This window comes from Melanotaenia boesemani, chromosome 18 (genome assembly GCF_017639745.1).
Source record: "Melanotaenia boesemani isolate fMelBoe1 chromosome 18, fMelBoe1.pri, whole genome shotgun sequence".
Taxonomy (NCBI): domain Eukaryota; kingdom Metazoa; phylum Chordata; class Actinopteri; order Atheriniformes; family Melanotaeniidae; genus Melanotaenia; species Melanotaenia boesemani.
Window position 1 is genome coordinate 15159519 of NC_055699.1, and position 27552 is coordinate 15187070.

Genomic DNA, 27552 nt, shown 5'->3' on the forward strand with positions numbered 1-27552 from the left:
GTTTAAGACAGCTTCATTTTGGGAACACAGGAGCTCCACAATAGTATGCTAATGAGCTTTTAATGTGTCTTAATGACACGGACGTTAGCCATTGTGTAGCTATGATTCTGCTCTTTACTCTGGGCCATTTGAGCCTGGACAGTCATATCTTCCTCTTACAGGCCTTTGGGCACCACCTTTGTCAGAAGCCATAAAGTTGATCTCTTGAAGATGAATATGAAAATATAACCTATTCCTAAAATATGTTCTAAATTTTACTGGATGATGATGAATCACACAATCACCCAGGAATAATAAAAGCAACCACTTTCCTCCCATTAAAATGATCTTAAATTGTAATTTTGTCCTGGATTATGATTGATTTTTACACTGAACATGAGTGAGCAAGGTTTCAGGCCATTAACAGGTTTTCTTCCCCCTCCTGCGATTAGCGAAAGCACTTTCAGCGCCCACATTGAATTCAGCTGGGACCAACTGTGGTGCTGTGTGTGCAGGCTGTACTGCTTGTGCTGATGTGTGTGGTTTATGTCTGCATGCATAGCCCCAGAATAGCCAGCTTTGGCCTGGAATACAAACTGACACACACAGAGGAAAAATGGACAAGCCAGCTCTAGTTAATGCTCCATATCTTATCCTGCCTGAATGGTACCACACACCCTGAGCTCTTATTTCTCTCTAGGCTGGCTTTGCTGTCTGTGCATGCATTTATTGGTGGCTGTATACATACAGGTGCTTCTATACCTCCTAAAGACCAGTGAAGTGGAACGTAAAGGCCGGTTAGGAAACTTGGTATAACGTTCCTCAGCACTGTCAAAGAGCAAATGAAAGAAGAGCAAGAAAAAAAAATAGTTTTGAAGTTTGCAATATTTACCTTATTTCCACAGAGACTAAAGTCTTCTGTCCCTGGACACTTGCCATGTTATTAATGCAGAAAACTCGTACCTCTGTGGCATTAAAAAAAAATAGTTGGAAAGAATTTTCATGACTTAAATGTAATATCACACCAGCCAAGATTTCCTTTATGTAATCTTCCCTCTGCCAGTCATACAGAGCTGGTGGCAGTAGGGGCTAATTCTACCTGTCACAAGGGTGAGTAACTTAGTAGCCCAGTTGTCTCTCAAGCCCAGCCCTCATTACGCGAATAGAGAATTTTTATCACTGACGAGAACCCCTTTTCTTAGAGGTCAAAATGAAATTAAAAAGGTAGAAACCTGAGCAACCTTGTGTCTTCAACTTCAGAAGAGACAAGTTGAGCTTTTATCTTTTTATTCATCCTCTTGCTGTTTTAATATGTAAAAAGGGGTTCCTCCTTCTCTTCCTAACATGTAAATCACACTGACACCTTACTCTAGGGACCCGCCTGTAATGTCTAAAGACTTCTGCATTTCCCTCACACATAAATTAAATTGACATCCGTCTCAGCCTGCTCTTGCTTCTTTTTTAAGGTCTCTGTTTTGAATGCACCTTAACTGGATTCTGTATCTGTGTTTAATGTGGCTTATAACATATAACATATGACATAGAACTTCAGCAAGTGTGCACATGCTGACTTGAGAGTAGTGAAGCTGTGATGTCAAATTCATTTACTTGAATCCATTCGTTGCATGTTCCTCCCAAATTCCATTACATTTTCTAACTGCGTTTTCTCATCTTCTGTATAACACCTGGGTGGTCACTAAACAGCAAATTCCCTGAAAAAGAAGATTTTTCTCAAAATTAGAGCCAGACATGGTTTTTGTTTGGGTTCTTTGAGTGTTTTCTGCAGCTCTTCATTGTGATATAGTGTTCTTCTTGATGGTTTATTCTGAACCTCGTACTGCTTTTCTGTCTCTGCAGGAGGCAGAGTGGCACTGCGATGAGTTCACCAAGGGAGCTTGCTTCAGCCGTGGAAAATCCGAGGTGAGTTTCATATTGCTTTACTAGACACATTTGACTATATTGAAAAAAAAAGTTGGAAAAAAAACAGCTTTCCTTAATAAAAGTTGTTCTTTGTGACTTTTGCTTAGTTTTGACTTTGGAATCAAATTAAAAGGCTACTTTTGAAATGTGTGAGAGACAACAAACCTTACATTCAGCTCGTTCCATTTTTATAATGTTAAATCATCTAAATTTTGCTTTGTATGTCAGGTGCTAACATATTTCCAACTCCACAGCCTTTGTCTTCACTAATGCACGCTAAGTGTTCAGTTATGCTAGCTATGACCTAAACAGTGATGTCCGATTCCTAACCTGGTCACAAACTATGCCCACATGTGATGTTACACAGATATTTTACAATCACCACTAATTGAGAGCATGCTTACATTTAACAGTCAATACATGTGCTTCAGCTGAAGATGCAATGTCTAATTTTAATTGCACATAAGAATCACAATAACAATATTTCCATATCGTACTCAACATCACTTTCAGACTAATTCATTTTTTAAGTTTATTTAAGTTTTTGTATCTGCTTTTTGGCAAAAGAATTGCACCTACAATGTGGAGGTAAGGAACTTTAACTTTAACTTACATTGCATTGCCATCATGTGTTTGTTATCAACACAATGTGCCTATTTTTTCTTTTAATACCATGATTATCATCAACACTGGCATACTGCATACTGGTATACTTGTCACTTGCAAAGTCACAAACTTGCCTCAATATAGCAATGATATCACCAGGGTTATTTTCTTGTGTTTGTTAAGGCATCACTCCAAGCCCCAGATGCTATCTAATAAATTCATCTAAATGTGTTAAAGTGATGTAATTTCCCTTGATGTCTTGTTAGAATAACATTATGTACAATTACAAACTGGAACACAAACCTCTACAACTGCTGAGCAATTTTCTAAACTGCCAAGCTGTACCCTCATGATCATTCAGCATTTTCCTGGGGTTTTGGGACTCTACCCAAATAATACATGAATAAATAGTATTTAAATGGAACTGAATGGCCCATTGTCTTATTATTTCCCAGCAGCACATCAGTGCTGATTAATATAATTAATCTTAAAAAGATAATATCAATATTTATATATCTACTGAAGACGGAGATCACAGATCCTTTCATTTCTACAGACACATTGATCAGTTTCAAAAATCACATTACATCCAACCAACAGAATTAAATGAAATATGGAAAGTTCTGATGAAACTGGTGAAGCCTGAAAGCAACATGGGGCTCTTTATGTAGGCTTAACACATAGATACTGTGGGAATTCCAGCTTTGTGACCTCAAAGCAGATTTAGATCAGCGATTTTTGAAGTAAAATGCTCCCCAACCACATTTTAGCCCTTATTTATAGACTTTCCTCAAAGGGACCCCCTATTGTTTTTGTAGTTTCTTTCTTTTGCAGTGTGTATTTTTTTATGTGGTCAGCTGGCATACTTTTGTCTACAAAACAGATGGTTTCAAGCTGAACTTGACTTGTAGGTGAACTGCCCAGCCCTGATCCCTATGTGTATGTGTGTGCATGCCGCTGTGTATTTATCCTCCTGTGAAAGGTGGTTAGGGACCCATAATAGGCATGCACAGGCTGGTCGGCACATGATAGCCATAGTGAATTACAGACCAAAGCTACCTCAGTCCTTGGGAGTCACTGCAGTCTGGCGAAGCAGAATTGTTTTGCTGGATGTTCCCTTCTGAGGATCAGCTCCCGTGATGTAAAAACAGCATTAAACGACTTCTTTCTCCAGCAGTTGACAGGGCTTTCAATGGTTTATTACCTAGCTCAATGCACACCAATATACTATTGCTCAAGCTATTACACAGATACCGTCTCTGTGCTTTAAGTGAATTTACAAGTGATTGTATTTTTTTTTTTTTTAACACATGCAGCCTCTCTTCTCTTGTGTATTTGATTTATTTCAGCTGACAGAAGAAAGGAGAGTTAAATCCACTTGACAGGACATGATTGCTGCCTCTGTTTTGTTTTATAATGCAAGAGCCAAGCACAACAGCTTTTGTATTACAGTATGGACGTGGAACATTTGTCAGGAAGTTTTCATAAACAAGTCAAGACTGTGAAGCTGGGAAAATATTAAATATGTCGTTATTTACTATAGAAAACTCTAGAGGAGAATAGAATCATGCAGATCCCTTCAGAAACCACCCACACGGATAAACATGGAAGTATATGGTGCATGACGAGATGCACAAAAATCACATATAGGCATGTAACTGTGGCTACTTGTGCAGACACATATAAACACACACACATATATATACTTAGACTGTGCTTAGCACAAGGAAATAAGTTGCTTTATGAGTCAACCTTCAACATGCTGAAGGGGAATAACAGCCTTTCCATCTTTGCTACGACGACCTCCACTCCTAAATCAGACCCTTGAGAGGGGGAGGAGGGGAGCAAAGGGTTGCCCTAGGCACCTCAAGTGGCTCAGACAACATCAGATTTACAAGGTTTTAAATTTCTACGAGAGGCCCTAACCAACCCAGCCATGGCCCCTTTTTATATGGCGGGACCCTGCAAGTTTATCGCCCAGACCTGCCACAACAAACAAATGCTGCTTTCTGACATGAACCCTCACTTCTGTTGTTGCAGAATGCCTTCTGCTGATGGAAATCACCAGCAAGCCTCAATCAAAGCCTGACCTTTATGTCAGGGGTTCATGATGTTCAGTGCCAATCTATCATTCAATCAATCATTCACTCCGTCAGTCCCGCTCCATTTGTTGAGAGCTTTTAACTAAGTGCTGAGTGGTTTTGCTAAAAATCCAGGCCAATCCAGTAAGAAACAGAGCTGCGAAAAGAGCGGTGAGCATGTATTTCAACCTAATTTGGACAAAAGTGGTTTGAATTGATTAATTTTGAGGATCTCGCTAAAAAGAAACATAATTGAATGAAATATGTGAGAGGCTACATTTTCATTTCACTTTCTGACCAGTCAACAAGGCCAAGTCAATTTTCTAAACTAATCTAGAGTGCTTTTCTCCCACACCTGTTGCATTTATCTGGTCTCCGCCTCACTGAGAACCCTCTTCAAATGCGGCCGCTGTTGAATTAAGATGTGGCATGGCTGAGCCATGTGGGTATTAGCCTTGATTTGACTCTGTCTAGCTTGGCCACGTTTTGGAGCGGCCCTCCTGTAGTTCGAGGAGTTTTTCTCATTTATTGGCATGATGTGTAATTTGGCCCCTCTGCCTAATGCTGCTGCTTGTCAGTGGTTGGATAATGGTACTGCTGCTAAATGCTAACTGCAATTTGTGTGTTTGCTGGTGTGTGTTTCCACAGGAGGAGTGCCAGAACTACATTAGGGTGCTATTGGTGAATGGGAACAGGTTGTTCACCTGCGGAACCAACGCTTTCACCCCCATCTGCACCAACCGAACGGTAGGAATAACAGCAGAACTTATATAATGTTATATTTTAAGACCTAAAATGTTGTCCCCAATAGATTTTTTTCCCATGATTTTCTGTACGCCTTCGCTAATTAATATCATTCAGTGCAACCACGTCAGTTCTGACTGTTTCTGTGAAGTAAAGATGGCTTCACAGGTCACAGCAGTTCATCAACAACCTTTCATCCATCTTGCACTGCTTTATTGAACTTGACAGCAGCTTTAGTCAGCCTTTTATGAAAAAAAAACATGCACGTTTAAAGTCATTAGTCTTGAATACCATTATGTCAATGTCGTAAACGCTGCAGATATGAAGGCTGAATTGTTATTTAATGAACCAGCAATGTCAGACAAAAAGGTCAGGCTGATCAACACATTCACCCAAGGTGAGTTGTGACAGTGATACCTCAGTACTCACTGTACATGCTTGTGTTACATGTTTTCTTCCTTTTGCTGAGCTGTCAGGGATGTAAATTAACTATAAAGTCTCTTATCAACAGATCGTAGCTTAAGATTTATGCTATCAGAAAAAATAAATTCAGCATCCCAGTCCCACTCAGTTCACTACTCTGGATGATGGAAGTGCTGGCGTCCGAGTAAACACATTTTAATATTTTTCAAAAGTAGCATCAGTCATTAAGGTTTTCTTCTTCATACCACATCGTTTTCTTTATTTTTTTCATTGAAGGTTTTCACTGCTCCTTCTCTTACTCCTTCAATTTTCTCATTGCTCTTAATCCCCTGTTTTATAGGGATTTATAGACAGTGTGTGACCTGCTCTTGTGTTACAGCAGGATATTGACACACTGCGCATTAGCCACCGGTTTACAACTTGCTAGAACTGTGATCACATCCACATTTTCCAGCAACTGAAGTGTCTGACAGGGTTTTGCTAGGAACAGAAGCCCCCTTGAAGTTAAGTATAGAGCAACATTTAAAATGTCAGCGTATTGTGCTTACCTTAGAGTTGTGACAGGTCCATATCAAACATCTACATTTCCCCTCTGTTGGGCTTTCAGGGGAGGCCGAGGCAGGAGTTTACTCTGATGATGACATTTGTTTTTGACCAACAGCACTGCATCCAAAGGTCAGCAGCTCATAATGGCTGTTTACCGTGGCGAAAATACATATAGTTGAAATGCCATGACATTATTATAGGAGTATTTCATCGAGCGCTGTCATATTTACACACTGAATGTCGGTTAATGTGAAACACGGGTTGGGAGCAGAAGCAGCTATGGAATTAAGCTCAGACAGATTTACTATCAACTATAGTGATGACCAGACAATGAGCAGAATATTGATCATTTGATGAGCTCAGAGACTATAGATTAAACCAGAGTTTACCATTTAAAGGTTGACTTTCTCTTTGAATCGTGTAAGAATTCATTTAACAGGACACAACCTGGACTTATAGTTTTGTACATGTCATTTTCATCGAATGGAAATCTAGTTGTCGCTTGTCTGGTTTTGCAGTAGCATTGACGGTGACGATAGCTGGTAAAGGTTATATTTGAGTAAAGTGTAACTTCCTGTTTGCTCAGGATGAGATTAAGTAGACTTGAGATACAGTAGCTGTGTGTGACACCGCTCACATTTTTCTGACAGATAGCTATTAGGATGTGTCATTTGCCTGCCACCCACAGAGGAATATTGACAGCCCTGTCCATTAACACATCTCACATCACTCACATGTGTGTGTGTTTGTGCGGCTAGATTTCCTGCCACATAGGGCAGTTAAAAATTCTCACACTAGCTATAATAGCTTCTCAGTACTATACATAGCACCCACTTGGCTGCCCCTGCAGTCGGTCTTAACTGTGAGCTGTCTGCTACTAAAAAAGTCTGTATTCTAGACATTTGAAGCCACTTATGTGTCCCACTCATGCAGCTGCTGGGTCCTCCAACAGAGACCACTTTTTCTGTGCTTTCTCAAAATGCAGTGGGTGCACTTCAGTCTATTTATCACTAGTCCTTTTTTTGTTTTTGTTTTTTCAAAATGACCTAAATGAACTATTCTGTCCTGCAGAATGAGTAGCTTCAATACAGGGCTTTCATGTGAGACTGGCAGAGCTTAGATAGGGCTGCTCTGTTTGGGTGTGGGTCGGGTGCCACAGAGGTGGCATGAATTAATGGAATCTTAACAGGGTTTAGGAAATTAGCTGGACAAATCACCTGGTTCCCCCAAAAAACAGTGTACTGAACAGAGGCTGGAATAGGAGAGGGATCTGCAGATTAGTGAAGAATGAAGAAAACATGGAGACTTCTGCAGTCATTGGAGATCCTTTTGCAACCGGCATAGTGTCACTAATCTGGAACTCGGCTGATTGATAGAAAGTAATTGCAAAAAGAATCATTTTAATTATACTAAATCTTGCACATTTGTAAACCTGAGATTAGGGACATTTTTTGGTTTATGAATTTATCCCCAGAACTCAGCTGAACTTGGATGGGAGGAAAAGCCATGAGCTAATCTCTGTACGCTGTTTACTTTTGCACCATAAAATATAATTACATCTTGGATTTTAAATTGCATTACTCTCCTCCACCCCCGCCTTTTTTTTTCCATTCAGGACCGAGTCATTCTGCTACAGCCTGTACTATTTTTTCGTAAGTCGGATCCAGTGCAGTGTGTCAGGGCTAAGCCAAGGTCAAGCTGTAAAGTATTTTTAAAAAGCAGAGGGTTGGTTCTGGCTTTATATTCAAAGGCGGTATGCAACAGAGGACTGTATCTCACATCAAGCCTCTTTTGAGCTCAGAAAGGCTTCCCAAAGATGTGGTAAAATAATATTCTAGCCTTAAAACAGCTGGTTGACTTGTAGAGACATCAGAAACTTAACCAAATGACACACTGCAGCCCAGATGATTTCTTTTGGTTTCAAACAGGTGGTTTCTCAACATTAAACTTAAAGCAGCTGCTGTGATTTACATCGCAAATTATTCTAAATGTTTTCTTTGATTATGTTCCTGCTCTTGTATATCTTTGTGTGTATTTAAACCAAACTAAAGATAATGAGATGGAGTATTTCTTTTATAGTGTATAGCATTTGCATATTGGCAACAAACATAACACTGACAGGCATCTTTGGTTTGCATTTTAATGCTGCCCTTTGATACTATGTCCTAGATTTGTTGCTAGTTTTCTGCAATAATATGTTTAGAAATGAGCAAACTGTGCATCTTATTCCCATGGATATTTTCACTGTATTGTTTCTTTGACTTTCTGGCCTCATGGGATCCTCTTGTTGCTAACAATCAAAATCATCTTCTCTTTTTGTATCTGAGGAACATCTGTCTCCACTCAAGTTCTGTTTCATCTTGTTCTTCATTTCCAACCTCCATGCTTTATCATCTTGTTTCTTGTTTCTGCATTGCAGCTGACTAACCTGACAGAGATCCACGATCAGATCAGTGGCATGGCTCGGTGTCCCTACAACCCCCTCCACAACTCCACCGCCCTCATCACATCCAGTGGGGAGCTTTACGCCGCCACTGCCATGGATTTCTCCGGGCGAGACCCTGCCATCTACCGGAGCCTTGGCGGCCTGCCACCGCTGCGTACCGCCCAGTACAACTCCAAGTGGCTCAACGGTAAGGAGCTGCTAACGCCCAGAGGAATCTTACACTTCATGTAAATGTATGCTAAAACATTTTTCTGTGTTTTTTTATAATGTTTTTCCTTCACAGCTTTTGAAAATCAGCGCTGCTGCTGCTGGTGGGGATTCAGTGTTTTGTTTTTTGTTTTTTTTCTCAAAGAGGCTTGAGCCTGGCAGATGCTTATCTGATGTGGGATTTAGAAGCTGTCTCTCTTGAAGTATTGCGCTCCTGCACAAAATAATCAGAGTCCATGCACGATGCAGTGCAGCAAACACAGAGTAAAAAGATTCTCAGCTGCTTTTTATCCATAAAAACAATTATTTATCGTTTACAAGGCAACAAAAAAAAAATCTTGGAGTTAAAGAAGTTAACACTGCATCCTTTCTTCGAGGAAGGCTGTTTATCTTTTAATTCTTAAAAATAAAATCAATGTCTTTTTCCCTGAAAGCTCAAAGAGGTCCCTGAGCAGACTGAAGAACTTCAGACAGCTTAAGGTGTCCAGCCTACAGAGAAGCAGGTTAATCAGTATCTTGTCAGCAAGTGACTTTTATCTGATTCACATTTAAGCTAAATTGAAAAAAATAAATGTAAAGCTACCACATACAATGCTTGGCAGCCACCTTCTGGGACAAGGTTTAATAACTAATTTTATAGGGAATTGATTTTTTTTTTCTTTATCAGTCTCCTCGTGAACTGCCCTCCAAAGGTGCAGAATAATCTGGGATGAAATGAGTAGGGGAGGGACACTTTGGTTTAAAGCTGAATTAAATCAGTGTCAGTGAGAATAAAGTGTGCGGTTTAGATCCAATAATGTCACACATAAAGATGAACGCCTTAGCTGCGATAGTGTCGTGGAGGTCGCATGTTTCAGATAGGGTGAGAGCTATTACACTACACCTGTTTTGGTCATTTCTCATCCTAACCTTTAGGTTTGTGGAGTGAAAAATGAGTTTTCTTATTACAACACAATGCCATTAATAACATGGCCTGTAGTTATTAATCCTGATCACCTGCTGTTGTGTGGGCTGCACACTCACACACACTCAAGAGTCAATCAGTCATAACACATACCCATTCCCTCTCCTACTCCTTCTTCCTCCCACAACCCTAAATATTTTTCTGCCTGTATTTTTTTCTCATCTTTCTGCACTTCATCTGTCATTTGGCTGTCTTCATTTTTTCACTTTGTGTCTTCTTCTCTCTAAGCTGCTCCATCCCCATTCATTTTCCTCCTGTTTTCTTATCTTCTCAACAGAGCCAAATTTCGTCTCCTCCTATGATATTGGCAACTTCACCTACTTCTTCTTCCGGGAGAATGCGGTGGAGCACGACTGCGGCAGGACGGTGTTTTCCCGTGCAGGGCGCGTCTGTAAAAACGACATTGGCGGTCGCTTCCTTTTGGAGGACACGTGGACCACCTTCATGAAGGCTAGACTGAACTGCTCCAGACCAGGAGAAATCCCCTTTAACTACAATGAGTTGCAGGGGACGTTCTACTTACCCGAACTGGAGCTGCTCTATGGCATTTTTACAACCAACGTGTAAGTATTATAGGATTTATGAAGCCTAGGGCAAGATATGCCTCATCATATTTTCTTGTCTTTTTTTTTTTTTAACTTAAAAAGTCAAAGCTGATTCATTATTGTTTCTCCATTGGTACTTTCACAAATTTATCAGTGTTTTGCTAGCAGCGTAAAAGCTATGTTTTATTTAGCCTTGCCCCCCCCCCCCCCCCCCCCCCCCCCCACCCATCATAACTCTGGGCCTGCCCCTGAGTTTGGGAACTACTGGCCTAATGACATTATAGCTGATATTCAGCTTCCAAATAAAACTGGCCACGTAAGCAAATAGGAGAGCATCAACTGATGGAAGTGAGCGATGTTTATCTGATGTGTTACATTTACTCTGTGCAAACAGAGTACAAGACACAAGTGTCAGACCTTTGGGACAGTGATTACAACTGATATTGTTAGCTTGAACCATGCAGATTATATCAATAAATATATCTAAGAAATCATATCCCCCCACAATATTTTTTAAAATAAATGTTTAGACATTTCCAACTCTGTATTGTCTGATAGACATTCAGCATTATATTGAGAAAACCAGCTTCATTACAAAGGAAATACATTTAAAGGCATTTTCTCAGATGCACATTTTGCTTTTCTTTTGTTACAGATAAAGACTAATTCCACAAAATCAGTTTTTGCATTATGAAACAAAGTGGGAACCTCAGAGACTTTACTGACTTTGAGGTTTGCAAGAACCCATTTGCACTTTTAATGGCCTGGATCCACAATCTGCTTCTGTTCTTTGTCAATTAGATGTAGTCACCTCAGAATATTGAACCATTTCTGTCCATCTTTCCATCATAGCAGAGAAGTTTTATGGCTCTGCTAAACAAACAGAGACACATTACGCTCTGCCCTTTTTTGGCACAAGCACCCGTGTAATGATGTGTACGTATATTATGCTAGTCATACTTCCACAGACAACAAAAGGTAAAAGATGAAATTAGAGATGTGATATCACCAGCATTAACATTTCCTCAATTCTAATTTTGGTGCCAAAACCTAAAACCAAAAGCAGTTTCTATTAATAAAGGAATGAAGAAGTTAAAATGTGAAATGAAAAATCTCACACAGGAGCTTCACATGGGAGTTTCAGAATCAGGTTTCTTTGTTTGACTGAACTTTTTTTTTTAATTCCTCATCTGCCAACCCCAATCTCCATTTGTTTTTTTGTTCAGGTCTTAAATGTCCACACCCAGCTTCATATGTAAAGTGTATCACTGCGTTATACTGTATGTTGACAAATTATACTAAAGGCATACGATCATATGATCACTGGACTAGGTGTAAGTTTGTGAACAGATTGGAGGAAGAGTGTTGATGCCACATCCAATGAATCAGGATATAAAATGGTTCATGAATCATATTTGAGAATTGAAAACAAAATCTTAAGTTTGCTCTGAATTTGAGTTTATTTTTATATAAATTATTAGATTACATAATTTTTAAAAACTGGCTTTCGGCCTTTAAAAGTTTCTTTGTTAATATTTGCTCCTAATATCTACATCAGTGTCATGCATGGACTATTTTTATTGTTATTTTTCCTTTTCAGAGACATCAGAGCCTTCTCTGCTTTTTGTCACAATTTATTTCTTCTTTTAGCATTCACACAAGTATGCCCATGAACACACACAGACTCGTACCATTATTAAAGCTGAGCAATCAATTCTTTATGGTCAATGCGTTCGCATTGCTGAAAAAGAAGTCTTTTGAAGGGTATTGGAAACATTTCCCCCTGCAGGCACAGAGTTTAATGAACAGCTGCACCGGATTATAATTCACATCGCCCAAGTCTCGCAGTTTGAGTTGAGTTAATTCTCTCATTCTTTACTTTCTCTTCCAAGGGAGGCGACCAGTACTTGTTGAAACTGACAGCTTAAAAAGGCAAAGCTGTATTTCAGGTTTGAGAAACAGTTAATCAGACAAGCCGAGCAGCTTAATTGTGTCCTACTGCTGGATTTATAATTGAATAATGCCAATAATTTACATTTGTGTCTGTTTGGGGTTTGATTTGTGTTAAAGATGCAAACATACAAGGGTCATCTTTTTTAAAAACAAAATATATCCGAGCTGCTTGTTCTGCTGTATGACTTTTTCTATGTTTGGTTTGCTAACACTTATCTCTGTCTCTTCACCCATCTTCTTTGCCATTTCCTCACCCACCCTTCAATGTATCTCCTTTTTCTGTTTCTGTTTCAGAAACAGCATTGCAGCATCTGCAGTGTGTGCATTCAATCTCAGTGCCATATCACAGGTTTTCAACGGCCCTTTTAAGTACCAGGAAAACTCACGGTCTGCCTGGTTGCCCTACCCCAACCCCAACCCAGACTTTCAGGTAACACAACTTATTTATTTATTTTCAGTGTTTTTACTACTAAGCTACAAGCACAAACCACAAACACTGAATTTAAACTAATGTAGTAACAGCCATGTATGTTGCACTGAGCTAAAAATGTTACAATGCTGATAGATCATCCATCTAAGCTAAAAAAAAATAGATTCAATCAGCAATTCCATTTCATTTTAATTTGGAGATTCAGTGTGTCAAAGTCATCCTCAGGGAAAAAAAAATCATAGCAGAGGAGTTTCAATCTTGATCAATACATTTTGGACCAAAAGATAACATTGCCATTCCTGATGCTGTGCTGCTAGCAGGGACATGTGCACGGCAGTGAGGCAGTTTATAAATCATGTAAGCTAAGGCTTAGGGGAGCTCACTTGTTAATTCTTAAGGTCATTTGGAATCAATACATCGCCAAATCTGTCATAAAATATGTGCAGCTGAAGCAGCCCAGGAAATGTATGCATGTTGTGTGTGCACTGCATGTGTATCCTGCTAAATAATTCACCATTATCAGTACACACTGAAGTCCCAGGAAGCTCCTTACTCATATGAACTTCCTATCACTTTCAATCACACCTCATTCTGCTCACAAGCATACAAATTATGACTGCTCGTTATAAAATCTAGTGTGTTTTATGATGGCTCATTCATTCTTTAAAGATGTCTTATAGCGACGTTGTTTAAACTGCAGTCCCTCCTAATAAACTAGTCTTGTTTTGCACAAGCTGTACTTTATGTACATACTTCATGCTAAAACCAGACACCTTATTCTCATTTGAAGCTCCCTGCCATACTGACGACACAGAGGAAATGTTTTATTAGCAGAACAAGTGGCTCTCAGTTGTTGCAGGCTTAGCAGATAGCGAGGGAGTTAATCCATGCAGCCTTCCATGAGGGATTGAATTCCCTCTGAGATCTGGCTACTAGTGGGTGACACGCGCCTCGGTTCCACATGTGGTTTTCGTCATGGGCCCTCTATCGTGTTTCCGTCCATCCAGCAGATGCAAGAGTCTGCTATCAATAAGTTACACACACGCATTATCTATAATGGCATTGCTCATGCAGAAAAAGTGGATGGAATGCTCATAAAAAAATGCAAGCTGTCATAGTGTGCTTAATACACACATACACACACACCAGTCAATCCACAACATAGGACTGTTTGTCCCCACACATTCGCTTATCTACATGTCAGCAGCTAGTTGAGTGAAATTCATTTACCTTCTTGGAAACTCATTTTCTCTATCTAGTAAGAGCTGACCACAGTTTTTTTTTACTATTCAGGCTACCATAGATGCACCACAAAGGTGTTTCTGTGCACCACAGTGTTTACATGGCTGTGTTCCTCAAGGATAAACACGGATCAGTTCCTCCTCTCTGTCCCCATCTCTCCACTTAAGTTCGGGCACAATGGCTGCTCCCCACTGCTGGACCGATGCACACTTTATCTAGGTTTCAGTGACATCTTCATCAAGCATTTGTCAATGTTGGAGGATTCGATTTACGAGCACAGGATTTATAGTCTTTTTTTCTGTCCCTTTCTGCACACACACTTTCACACATGTGAGGACATAAACAAACACCTATAGGAAATCAGCTGCCGTAAGAGCTTATGGCCACATGCATATCTGCTGTACACAAATACACCCATAAAGATAAAGGGTTATAGCTGCCACATAGGGATAATGATGACTGTGAAGTCACCACTCAATACACACACACACACACACACGCATACATTCACACACTGGTCATTGATTGAGAGCTTAATTCGCTGTCTGTCTGCAAAGAAAATCCCTTCATTTATTTGAATCACACCAATTGATCCTGCTGGGTTTATTCAAGCTATGAGTCATGTTCATTGTGTATTTGGAGCTAATACCTTCTGTGTTGTAAAGGTTTTCGTCATTTTGTAATTGCTTACTGTAAAAAAAAAGCATCCCTTATTCAGTACATTCAAATGTAGAAAAATATGTTAAATTTGCCTCTCAGATTGCAGTTTTCTCTGCTTTCATATAAGATTTTGTGCTATCATACAGCTTATTATCAGATTTTACCAACATGTCTGTTAACCAGGAAACGAAGGGTGAAAAAGAAAATGACATGCTACCAGAAAAGCATCTCAAGCACAAGCCCATTTTGCAAAAACGTGCTGTAAAACATTTCTGAGTGGTACTTATTATCCTGGCAGAGCCTGGTGCACTAGGTATGGAGGGGGGAGACAGCTGAGTGTTGGATGGGCCCTCAGCCAAATGATGCTTGTGTCCCTCACCTTGACTGTGCTGAGAAAATCATAACATCCATCTCTCTGTGCATTCACAGATGTAATAGACCCTCAGTGGTCAGCGACTCCCTCTGTCTCACTGTGGCAGAAATTTTAGTCATGCACACGCTTTGGGATTGGTACAAATGCATTCAATGCAAGGACAAACCACAAAAGGAAACCTTAGACATGTACTAAACATTTCACGCCACAGACATGTAGCAAATTTTTTGCCATGAGCTGGATACTCATTTGTGGCACATGCACAGTCTTGCAATTACCAGTCCTTTGGGGCTTTAGTTTCCCATCTCATGATGTAGCGAGGGCACTGATCCATTTAGCAGCCTGGGGAAGCCCTTCATGATTCGTATCTGTCAGCCCTTCGAAGGCCAAGGATTGATCTGTATAAAGTGTCCATGTTGTTACTACTGTGGCTAGTCAGGAGGAACAAATCACCACCCCAAGGTCCAGTCTCACCAGAATGAAGAGGTTGTGTATGGTTAGCCTGGAGCAATACAATACTATAACTATAACAACACCAGTCATTTGGATTGGTTTAATTGCCGTGCAAGGCTTATTTTTGTTTTCTCTGCTCATGGAGGTCTATTCTTTGTGAAAGGGCCCTTAATCCTCCATCCTAACCCCAGACTGGGACCTGTTTTAGTGAGAGGAACACACATGGTTAGCTTTACTCAGCTTGCTCTCAGCTGGGAAAGCTTTGTGCTTCACCTTGTCCCACTTAGCTTGGTGGAGAAAACAGTTTATATTTCAACATTAAAAAACATTATCTTCTCCTGCAAGTGCCAAATGTTACCAAAACATCTGTTTTTCACAAGCTAGGGATAACAGCTATGTTTTCGAGCATCATTCAGCTTTTCAAATAGGTTTTTACTTAGTATGTTGATCAATACAACACAATTCAGACGCATGGTGTATCTAAAAAAATGCAGTTTTCCTGGACAAGAAAACACAAACTAAAATGATGCAATATATATTCTTTGCTTGTTAGTTTTACATTGGCCCAGATAATATAGCTTGGCTCTGACAGCATTGTTCAATAAAAATCATTTTTGAGACCAATTACAATCTGAAAAGCAATATTTTAAAAGGTTAAAAATGAATAATTGATTTATAAGCAAACGCTTGCAGAAGATGTTCATATTGTCCGATTGCACAGAAATATAAACCACACTTTTGACTCCTGTTTATTTGAACTCCTATTTGTGGAGACTTTGCTTTATTGACCTCTTTCTACTTACTGAAACCTGAGAAGTATCTGTTAAATAAAAAATTTTGCATTGTAGCCTGATGCCGTGGCGCAAACTCAGTTTCAGTCACCAAAATCTGAACAGGGGCACAGAATAGAAAAACGGAAGCAAATTATTTTATAGTGTTGAAATCAGTGTTTTTATATTTTGTGACTCCCATATCACTGTGGTTTTTACGTTCCTAAATTATTGCATTCAACTTTGTTGTTTTAAAAATAAATTTAAAAAAATTATATATATATATATATATATATATATATATATATATATATATATATATATATATGATTACTTGGGTTTACTTGAGCATCTATAAAACCTAAAACTTTCCAGCAATATATATGCATATGAGGTGAAAATCTAATAAAAGAGATAACTACTTGCTCAGTCAAACATCCATTCAGTCTCTTTCCATCAGCCTCTGTGTGTCGACTACAAAGCCTCAAGGTTGTGAGGATAGCAAACCATCACAAAGAGGCAGCAATTGACTTTAAATCTTTGTTCATTTAATCATTCAATCCCTCTCTTTTCCATCTCTGGTGGTTCCTCTCAACAAAAATCTCAAGCTTATTAACTTGCCACCCCTAAGAGCTTGGCTTTTATCAATATGCTCAGTCAAATCTTTCTATTTTTCCCAACTTTCACACCCTCACAGTGCGGCACCATCGACTCTGGCTCTTATGTGAACCTGACTAAAAGAAACCTGCAAGACGCTCAGAAGTTTCTGCTGATGCATGAAGTGGTCCAGCCTGTGGTCCCCGTGCCCTACTTCATGGAGGACAATGTCCGCTTCACACATGTGGCAGTGGATGTTGTGCAGGGAAAAGACATGCTATTCCACATCATCTATTTGGCCACTGGTAAGTGCTTTATATTGCTTTCTGTATGCATTATTTGTATTTTAGTAACTGTACTACAACAAATGCATTTATTTACATGCTTTGATGTAATTTTATGGCATCTTAAATATGCCAAAAGCAAAATTTCCCAGCCATGAACAGTTATGTTTTTCTAGGTGAAATGTGGTTTAGAAAAGAAACAAAGAAAAAAGCTGATGTACTGTAACTGTAGACTGATTAAAACACACCTACACAGTTGTGCAGAGGTAGAATAGCTGATGTTTTAGTGTAATTAAGTTATTCGTCAGTGCATACATTTTCTTAATGTGCGCATTGATTCTTTCTTATACAGCTAGAAATAGTTGACTATGGGGGCTTAAAGGACTTGAAGTTCACTTTGCACATGAAAGAAAGTGCCTGCAAAAAAAAAATAAAAACAATCGATTTGTATTATCATCATGTAGACATCAAAGCTTTGTCTCTGATGTGAGATTGATCACTCTTTTATCTCCACATGGCCTACACATGCACATAACTCACATGCATTCACAAAGGTGCATACATGGACAGAGCACACCACCTGCCATTTCAATGTAATTCCTCATCATGAAATCATAAACACCATGAAACAGTGTATGGAAAGAAGGAAGATAGATGATCAATAACACATATGCACCCTTCACCCTGTCTGATGAGGCTGCATGGCACCGTCTGGTTATTGGTAGATTGTTTGATCATTCTGGTGCAACAATATGGGATGTGAGCCTTGGCAAGCTGTAGAGAACAGTATCAGTAAGTCACCAGATAGACACCGCTGTTTGACAGTCTGTGTTATGATATATGGGCATATGGATTATGAACAGATGCACCGAACAGAATTCAAATGTAGTGACCCACTTCACTGTGCTAATGTACCAAAAGCCCACTGGGAAATGTCAACATGATCCTTCTGTTGTACAACCAGTGTTATTTTAAGACATCTTACATATCCTTGTGTGATATGTGCAACACACACAGCCTTTCTTTTTCTCAGTCTCTTTTTCTTAAATACACCACACATACAGTTTGTTCCAGTTCACTGTGCTTGTGCTTGGCATCTCTGTCAAAAACTCCCAGCTCATTGTTTGCTTGGTGTTGTGATCAATGTAGCACTGAACTGGAGCTGCCCACACTGCAAGTTCCCCAGACACTAAGCAGACGCTAATGAAAACATCTGAAACACTGCCAGGGCTATTGGCTAGCACACAAACTGTACCTAATCACATGCTGTTATTAACGCCTAAATGCACCTTGCTGATTGGGGCCATGGTGGAAAACCTAATGCCTCTGACTGGGAGTCCAAAGATGTTGAAGTGTGAGGTTCTTTAGTATTACCTTGTGGCTTGTTGCAAATTACTGCTAAATTTTGATACAGCACTCATTAATACACTCTGCCCTGTGGCAAAATATTTTTCTTGAGGTTAATGTGAACAGAACTTTGATGAATGGAGAAGCAGTTTAACTTTCTAGTTCATCAAAGAGCAGTTTAAGTAGGTACACAACATGATTTAAAATGTGCAAATCACTTGTTAAAGATGTAATCTATTACTAACTCAAGAGCAAGGTATGGAAAATACACATTACAGATTATATACATGAAACAATTCCAAAGTCACTTCTAGACTTACATAAATATACATAAACACACATTTATACATCTATTTTTTTATGATTAGGATAAAGACAGAGAAGCACAGTTTAGAAAGGTCACTACATACACAGTATTGCAAGAACAGTGAACCATCATCTAGCATTAGCAGCCTACAGTAGTGTTTTAGCAAACATATTACTATCAAATAACACTACTGTTTACTGTTACAAAAACTATATGTGTTGTATAAGATAATATATGCAAGTCAAGAACATTGTCGGATCCAGGCCATGAAATTCTGGAATTGTTTTTTGCCCACCAACAGCTAGCTAATGCTAGCCATGGTTAGCAACACGCTATAAATCCAGTTTTCACTGTGAAGCTATAGAGAATGTGAAATTGACATGACACACTGGTTTGTCCTAAGACAACTAAGAGTGAGACATCAAACAAAACAATTGAGCCTAACTGGGTCCCTTAAACTACTTGTTACATGAAAAAGTAATCTCATTATTGCCCACACTGCTTTAGGCAAAACTTAACTTTTACATGCTGCCTTAAAGTTACCTATTAGCATTTCACCCTTTTTCTTATGGCACCGTTGTACACCTAATTACTTTTCCTTGCCTACAGGATTGCATGTATAATAGATTATGTTTGTTTTAGCACTCCCAGAAGAAAATTTGCCTCAAACCGCTTCTCACGGGGCCTGCCTTGCACAAAGTAAAAGGTCAGGTTGTGTTCACAGTGACATGGATTGCCACACTTCTTTCTTTCTCTCTCAGAACTGCAAAGTGGTTTCATCCCTAAAATATCCCCTTAAGGAAAAGTAGGCCAGACATCATGCATTCAGGTGCCATATCAATTCCCTGGTTGCATCTACAGCACTGCATATTGATGGTGTAGTCAAGCATGGCGCACATTATTTTACAGCCCTTGTGTTAAGAAGTGATTGTTGTGTAGTTCACATGGGGTTCACACTGCGTTGTGTAAAGTTTTGCAAATCCATCATATATTATTTGTTGTTTTTTTTTTGTTTGTTTGTTTGTTTTTTTGACACTCCACTTCTCTTTTATTTTGTTCTCAGTTACTTTACCTCTCCTCCTGTGGATGATCGCTTTCTTCCTCTTTGTGATCAAATACCCCCTCTTTTCCCCTCTCTCCTCCAGATTACGGTACTATCAGGAAAGTGCTTTCTCCTCTCAACCAGTCCACAGGGAGTTGCTTATTGGAGGAGATTGAGTTGTTCCCGCCTAGGAAGAGGCAGCCGATACGAAGCCTGCTGATCCTGCACAGCCGCAGCGAGCTTTATGTGGGTGTAAGAGACCAGGTCATCAAGATCCCGCTCAAGAGATGTAGCTACCACAAGAGCAGAGAGTGAGTACTTGCACAAACAAACACATTAATCTCAGTGAAGACTCTCAAAAACAAATGTGTTCACAACAAAGTTTTCAAGCCTCTTCTTTTATAAGATCCTCTTTATCAGAGAGTACCAGGCCTTTGTGCCAGTCAGGGGCCTATGGTGAGATTTAAAATCCTCCAAATCAGCTTTGTCCAAGCCGCTGGAGGTGCCCATGGCTGCCCTCAAACTGTCTCCCTGCCTGTCTTGCTGTCTTTCCATTGACCCGTGTGCTTTCTGCCTTGTGTACTGTGAACTGTGGCATTTCTGTGTTTTTATCAGATATGCTTTCCATCAAGAAATAAATATTGTCAAAGAAAACCAGAGACAGACGTCCAAGTAGAGAATTCGCCACAAGATTCAGATCCCATCCATCACTGCACACAGAAGAGGAATAACACCTGCTTTTCTTATCTGTCACACAATGAGCTTTTATTGGATTACACAGAAGACTTAAAGCTTCATATTACGGCTGTTGCTCTTATGTATGCTGCAGCCACTGCCTCATCGCATCCTAATTCTTTCTCTCTTTTTTTTCATGAGAATTCACAAAAGTCAGTTAAAATAAAACAGATGAAAAAAATTATACCATGAAGAGTGACTGGTTGCCATAGGGAGAGTTACTGGGTTCATCACTGACATTTCTTATACAGTCACCCGTTTGAAATATTAGAGGGCTGTCTCTGTCTTTGGCTGTTTGGCTCACTAAAGGTTAGTATAGAATCTGGAAAGCCCTTAAGGCTCCCTGAGAGACAGGTGCTGACGTGTTCTTTCTCCCTTTTTGTATTGTTCTCCTGTCCCCCCCTCAACCCCGCTATCATTGTCCTAACAGATACAGTCAGCTTTTTGTTAGTCACCCAGACATTGTGTCACCTTGTCTGTGCAGACAAACACAAGTTTTTTTTTTATGCAATTTCACACAGCTAGCTGTGATCATGTGTTTCTTGTGTAAGCACTATTGTTTGTGTTTGCACTTGGCCTCTTGTTATGAAACTCAAAAAGAAAAACAAAAAAAAGACTTTACATTTCAGCAGAGGAATGTCAGACAGCATCAGCGCCTGCAGCTGAGAGATATGTCACTGTGCTGTCACCAAACTTGTATTTTATGAAAGAAGTAACATCAGGCTTTTTGTTGCACGCACTAAACCATCTACAGCAGATATGAAAAAGACAGATCGTGCTATCTTCACTAAAATATCTTTACATGAATATTTATTGGGCTGATAACTGAAAAGTCAGTCAACACATTGTATTAAGGCATCATTTTATGACATTGACGCTATCTAATGCATGTCTTCTGCTTTTTGTGTCTCTCTTTACTTGTGACATGCAGCTTCTCACTTTATTCATTTTGTCTCTATTCACCATTTAGTCCTCACCTCAAACTATGTTCACCCTTCTCATGGACTCTTCCTTTTCCTTATTCTCGCTCCTCTCTCTCTTCTGACACTTTCATACCTTCCTCTACCATCTTATCTCTCCCATTTCTCACATTTCCATACATCATTTCTCCCTTCATCTCATCTTATACCTTCCACTGTAATCTCCCTCTTCAACCTGATGGTTGGGTTTTATGTTGGTTCACATTGCAGAGCTGCCTGTATACTTATTTGACAGGTTAATAAAAGTTGGTTAATAGAAAATTCTATTCTCACCTTTTAGAGCCTGTGTAGGAGCCAGGGACCCGTACTGTGGTTGGGATCTGTTGCTGAAGAAATGCACCACCCTGGAGGAAAGTGTCAGAATGAGCCAGTGGGAGCAGAGCATAACAAAATGCCCTGTGAGTATGAAGTTGCTATCTGGTCTGTGCATATAAAGTAAGGCATAAAACATTTCAGAGCTTCTCATATTTCTGGATAAGTAGGACCTACATTTTCTCACTAAAAGTAAATGAGGAGAATCCAGCTCAACAAATGAGGCAAAAAAATATTACACTGTTCATATGTTTTATTGTACAAAATCGTACGTTTGAGTGAGTTTTGATCTTTACTTTCAGTATCTGAAGTCACTGCCTTCTGCAGCAATAATTATATATATATAATAACTGGGTCCTCACATAAGTTATGGTCAGCTGTTTCATTGGGTCATTCCAAAACATTTTCTTAGTTTGACCACTTGTTTTCCAAAAGGTCCTTGTTGATCTACATGAGCCATTTTTTTTCCATAAAATTAGGCTCACAGATAAATGTTTTGACTTTTTCCTTTATATTTCACTTGTATAGTTGCAAAGTCATTGTTTACTTAGTAATGGCTTGCTCTTTCAGCCCAGATTAAACTAAACAGACTCAAATACATATGGGATAAGGTTCTTATATTAGTATATTTTACCAGGCTTCTGGCTTATGCATCTAATTTTTAAAAAGACTACATGAGAGTAATACAACACTGACTTGGTTTGTGACCCTATAAACTATAACACACCTTGCTTTGGGGTTACCTTTGTTGGTTGACCACTCATGGGAAGGCTTTTAATTGCATTGCCTATAGATTGGTGTACTCCAGACTCTTTAGAAAAGGTTTTATAAACATTTTTTTAGCCAGATTTGCATGAGGAAGTCCTATAGTCCTAAAGCTATTAGTAATATCCTTGTGTTCCTGATAAACCAGAAATGTATCCTATAAATATATGTCTGCTTATTGATTAAGAACATTTGCCTTATTTTAACTTCAAATTAACCAATAACCACAAAGGTTTGCATACATTTGCCACATACAGAAATAGTATTGGATCATTTTATTCAATACGTAAAAGATCAATGCGTATGAGTGCTTCTGTGAACGTCTGATTGAATTTTAGGGCATAGCCTACCTCAGCAGAATTGTACTTCATAGTAGCTCATTTTATTATGATTAAATTTCTTTATTGTCTTTACTTTGAAAATCCTCACTTAAACTCCATGTTTGCTCCCCTTTATGCATAAACCTAATATTCATCTGTTCTTGGATGCGACTTACAAGCAACAACAACTAAAACCAGCCTGAGAAACATATCCCTGCAAACATTAAGCATTTGGGGACTGAACAACTTGACTTTAAGGGAACGGCATGTTCTCCTGGTATGATCAAAAATGTTGTCTCTGCCATTCACCTCCAACTGCAGGTTCATTAGCAAAACCAATTCTGTCTTCTATTTTACCATGCACAAAATTGAGAGTAACATTAAGGGGGTGGTGAGCCTGCCAATTTCGAGATGGCTCTGCCTGTTTCAGTGTTTTATGAACATAATTTTCAACCTAGTCACATCCAAAAGTGCTGTGTGCCTCTGAACACCTCACATTTAGAGGAAAATTTGGCTCTCAAGCCCCTGAGTATGCAGCCACTTTTTTTCTTTTGCTATGGATAGGAAGAGATAAAAAAAAAAAAAGCATTTTTGTGTTTCAACGGATAAAGTCATGCTTTCATCAAAACATTAGCTTGAAAGAGTTAGCTTAGCTGTGCTGCTTTAGTACATAATTTTGAAAGATTTTTGTTTTTTTATTTTTATTCATCTATGTATTTATTTATTTTGTTATCTAAAATCTGCTTTAGCGGGCAAAAGGTTGACAGGAAGATTGATACCACTCTCATGTCTGTTGATTAAATATAAAGCGGGAGCTGGGGCACTGTTTGCTTAGCTTAGAATAACGAATGAGTTTAAACAGCTAGCCTGGCTTTGCCTTAAGTCTCCTAACTGAAAGTTGTATAGTTATTATGTGACTTTATTTGTCCAAATTCTTGAAAGTGAAAAAAAGAGTTTAAATTAGTTTAAATTATCTCTATCAAATTTACAGTCCAAAAAGATGTATGTTAGCTTACTGTTACTAAAATCTCCCTAGGAGTGAGTGCATCCTGCCTCTGGCCAAGTAGCAGCTGGAATAGGTTCCAGTAGCCCTGCAATGGACTTAACATGGATGGATGGATGGATGGATGGATGGATGGATGGATGTGGATGGATGGATGGATGGATGGATGGATGGATGGATGGATGGATGGATGGATGGATGGATGGATGGATGGTCAAACTGTCTAGATCTAGATCATCAAACTATCATCAAAACCTTGTGGTTCCAAAATAATTTCTAACTACATTTAATTAAAAAGGAGCAATTTTGGTAACACACCACGGTCTAACCAGATATAGTCCACTGAGAGAGAATGCATGAATTAACTGTGGAGGTAATGACTTTGCATATGCTTAAAAATGGCCAAACAGTTTGAAGTTTGAGGTCAGACCAACAAGAAAATTGTGTGTTCCCAACATTTCTCTGCCGAGATGTGAAAACTGAAAAACAAGAAGTGGTATTTTTTTCACAGTTATAGTTTCACTCCGTATGAGTCCACTCACACTTCTCAAGGCTAAACTGGGTGAGTGTCTGCTCTGCTGAGTACTTTTCCAAAGTGGTAGTCTGGAATTGGAGCCCAGTCAAGGGTTTGAACACTGAGTCATGTTGTGTGTAGGCAGAGACAGAAGATACACTTCACCAACCTATTAACAAATGCCATCTGTCAGTACAGTCTCACGTATGTACAGAAATAAGAAAAATCTTGTTTAACTAATGTTCGAGAAGGTCATAATCACAGTTCTATAAGATTTCACATGAGCATAAGCATCAGTATATAACACTTTCTAACGTCAAAAAGTCAAATTAGAGATGGCAGCTGTTTTAAATGTCATCCACCCACTATATCAGTAAGCTAAGTTACCTGTTGAGGAGAAAACAAATGACTCAGTGTCACAACAAAGAAATCTGTTCTTCAGCTATTACCATGTGGGAAAAAGCTGCAAATCTTTTTTCTTTGTTTTTCTGCCATCGCCTATCCCCCCACCTTGCATTGTTTATGCTTCTGTGACAAGGCCTGTTGGCATGTTTCCATTTCTTGCGTTACTTCAAAAGCATGATGCTACATTTCCCAAATATGTGCCCTCAAACCTCTCACAAGACAGAACCAACAACCATGTTCTTCTTCTGTGTCTGCTTTTTATAGCAGTAATAGAACCATCCTCCTGTGTAGTAGAACTCATTCCACTAATAGATTTAAATGGCTCATTTAAAAGTAATACAAATTTAGTTTGTTTAGTAAAGCAATTTAATTAACAAAGCAGATGCCTTTTGTTTTTATTGATAATATAATATAATATAATATAATATAATATAATATAATATAATATAATATAATATAATATAATATAATATAATATAATATAATATAATATAATAATCATCATTCTTGGGATTTGAGCTATTATCCCCTTTCTACTGTTTTCTCTTCTGTGTTGTCATTTTAATTAAATAAAGAACAGACATATCAATAGAACAGAAATATTTTATTTAACATTAATCTTTTTAATGAAAGCTATGAAGCATGAAATATTTATTGAACAGAAAACACACCAATACCAAATCGTTTAGAGTCTCAGCCTGAATGAAACTGCAAATATGCTTTATTGGCTGTCTCTGTAGAATTGTTTGCTTCCTAGGCCGTCCATTGTTGCAGATGTTGTCTGTCTCAGCCAAGCGTTCCCCATTTAGGCACACGGCAGAGTTCAATTACCAGTGAGAGGGGAGGCCAGACGTTATTCTGCTTCTGCCAAAGCAGATGATGATCGGTTTCTCTTCTCCTAGTGTGAAAGTGCTCTTTGCATTCTTTTAAATCGCCCTGAAATGTAGCAGTGACATGGCTCATATCATCCACTGCCCTGAATCTCTCAATGATGCTTTTTTTTCTTGTATTCAGCTCGTATGCCTCGAATATCACTTGTAATTCATTGCTGCTGCAATATCTGAGCTTTCTTGTTAGATGTTGTCTTGCTTTCACTATTCATTTATGAAGCTACTTTATTTTCTCATATTTCTGTCCTGTGAATGTGACCATTGTGATTCTCTCTTCTCTCATTTTGGAATGTCATTATATTTTCCAGCAATTTTTGTGCATCTTCCTCATGTTTGCAGGCTGTAACGGAACAGTTTTAGATGTACTGTAGATGATCCAGTATAGTTATTTTTGAATCTGTTTTAGGGAAATTGATTTCTGCTGCCATCCATCTGTACCCGTGGGTTGCGTCTCCCAGAGCAACACATTTCTGAGAGCATCACTGAGGCACGATCAGTTTCTGAGAAAAGCCATTCAATACAAATATTTTATTTTTGTTCCTTTTTTTTGTCACTTACAGGTCCGTAATGTGACAGTCGATGGAGGATTTGGTGCCTGGTCAAGCTGGTCCATGTGTAGCCATAATGATGGAGGCAGCGCAGGGTCCTGTCTGTGTCGGACACGGGCTTGTGATAACCCCACCCCTCAATGTGGTGGCCAGCGGTGCTATGGGATCAGTGTTGAAGTCGCTAATTGCTCCAGGTATATTATTTTAGTCTAACATTTTTAATGATCAATGTCTATTTTTATGCAGATCTCTGTCTGCATCGAAGCATTAAGGAAGAGAAGTATGAAAGTAGTTGATTTATTCCCTGCTTTTGCATCCACTCATTCAGTATCCACATACTGTAAATTGTTCAGTGCTCATTTTAGCTGTCAGTTACTTAGAGATAACAAGTGTTGATGGGTCTTGTTTTTTTTTTGCACCCTCTCATTATAAGCTTTAACACTCCGAGTTAAGGTTTCTGCCTGCTAATCAGGGCGCATGAACACATTCTTTCATGACTGAGAAAATGCTTTTAAAGGACATTTTTCTTAGTTGGGTAATCGTTCTTAGAGTCATAAATCTCTCAGAGAAATGCTAAATACATACTGGGTGGCGTTACTTAATGTTCTATAAATCAGTCACTGTAAAAAACAGCACATTTTTGTTTACTGTGAGAAAGTTATAACACAGTTACGTAGTGTGTTTTTGTTTTTGTTATGAGTCCAATTTCATGGTTCTTTCTTCATATGCCATGCTTTCAGTCAAAATAATCGGTTTATTGTTGACTTGTGGTTAGATTTTAGTGAAAAATATTGGTCTTGTGCATCTCGAAGTAATCAGTGACAAGAAGTGGATTCTCAGTTGAAGATTTAGATCTTCTTTAACAGCAAATAAATTAAATTCCAGATCTAAACTTAAGCCACAGTGCAAACTAACCACTCTTTTAGGTTTAAGAATTCATATTCAGGTCTATAGTTTCATTGCAATTGAAGTCCCAGACTGATGTTTCTTTGTGTATCACCATAGAAACGGAGCTTGGACTCCCTGGACCGTCTGGTCTCCCTGCAGCACTAGCTGTGGCATCGGCTTCCAGGTGCGTCAGCGCTCCTGCAGCAACCCGACCCCTCGTCACGGCGGGCGAGTGTGTGTGGGCCAGAACCGCGAGGAGAGGTAAATAACTCA

The 27552-nt window shown here is 39.0% G+C and overlaps 1 protein-coding gene across 2 annotated transcripts in view; it reads left to right on the forward strand.

Annotated features, from left to right (window-relative positions):
• The window catches only part of sema5a (sema domain, seven thrombospondin repeats (type 1 and type 1-like), transmembrane domain (TM) and short cytoplasmic domain, (semaphorin) 5A), a 136479-nt gene that overhangs the window by 56871 nt on the left and 52056 nt on the right, over positions 1-27552 (forward strand). For both annotated transcript variants that reach the window (XR_006008353.1, XM_041968953.1), the window contains exons 5-14: positions 1837-1899; positions 5235-5333; positions 8719-8932; positions 10194-10479; positions 12709-12844; positions 17040-17244; positions 20023-20230; positions 21915-22032; positions 26404-26585; positions 27397-27540. Coding sequence is in view for 1 of the 2 variants with exons in the window: in XM_041968953.1 (XP_041824887.1) it covers positions 1837-1899; positions 5235-5333; positions 8719-8932; positions 10194-10479; positions 12709-12844; positions 17040-17244; positions 20023-20230; positions 21915-22032; positions 26404-26585; positions 27397-27540 (1655 nt within the window). In the remaining variant the exon portion in view is untranslated. The remainder of the gene's footprint in view (positions 1-1836; positions 1900-5234; positions 5334-8718; positions 8933-10193; positions 10480-12708; positions 12845-17039; positions 17245-20022; positions 20231-21914; positions 22033-26403; positions 26586-27396; positions 27541-27552) is intronic.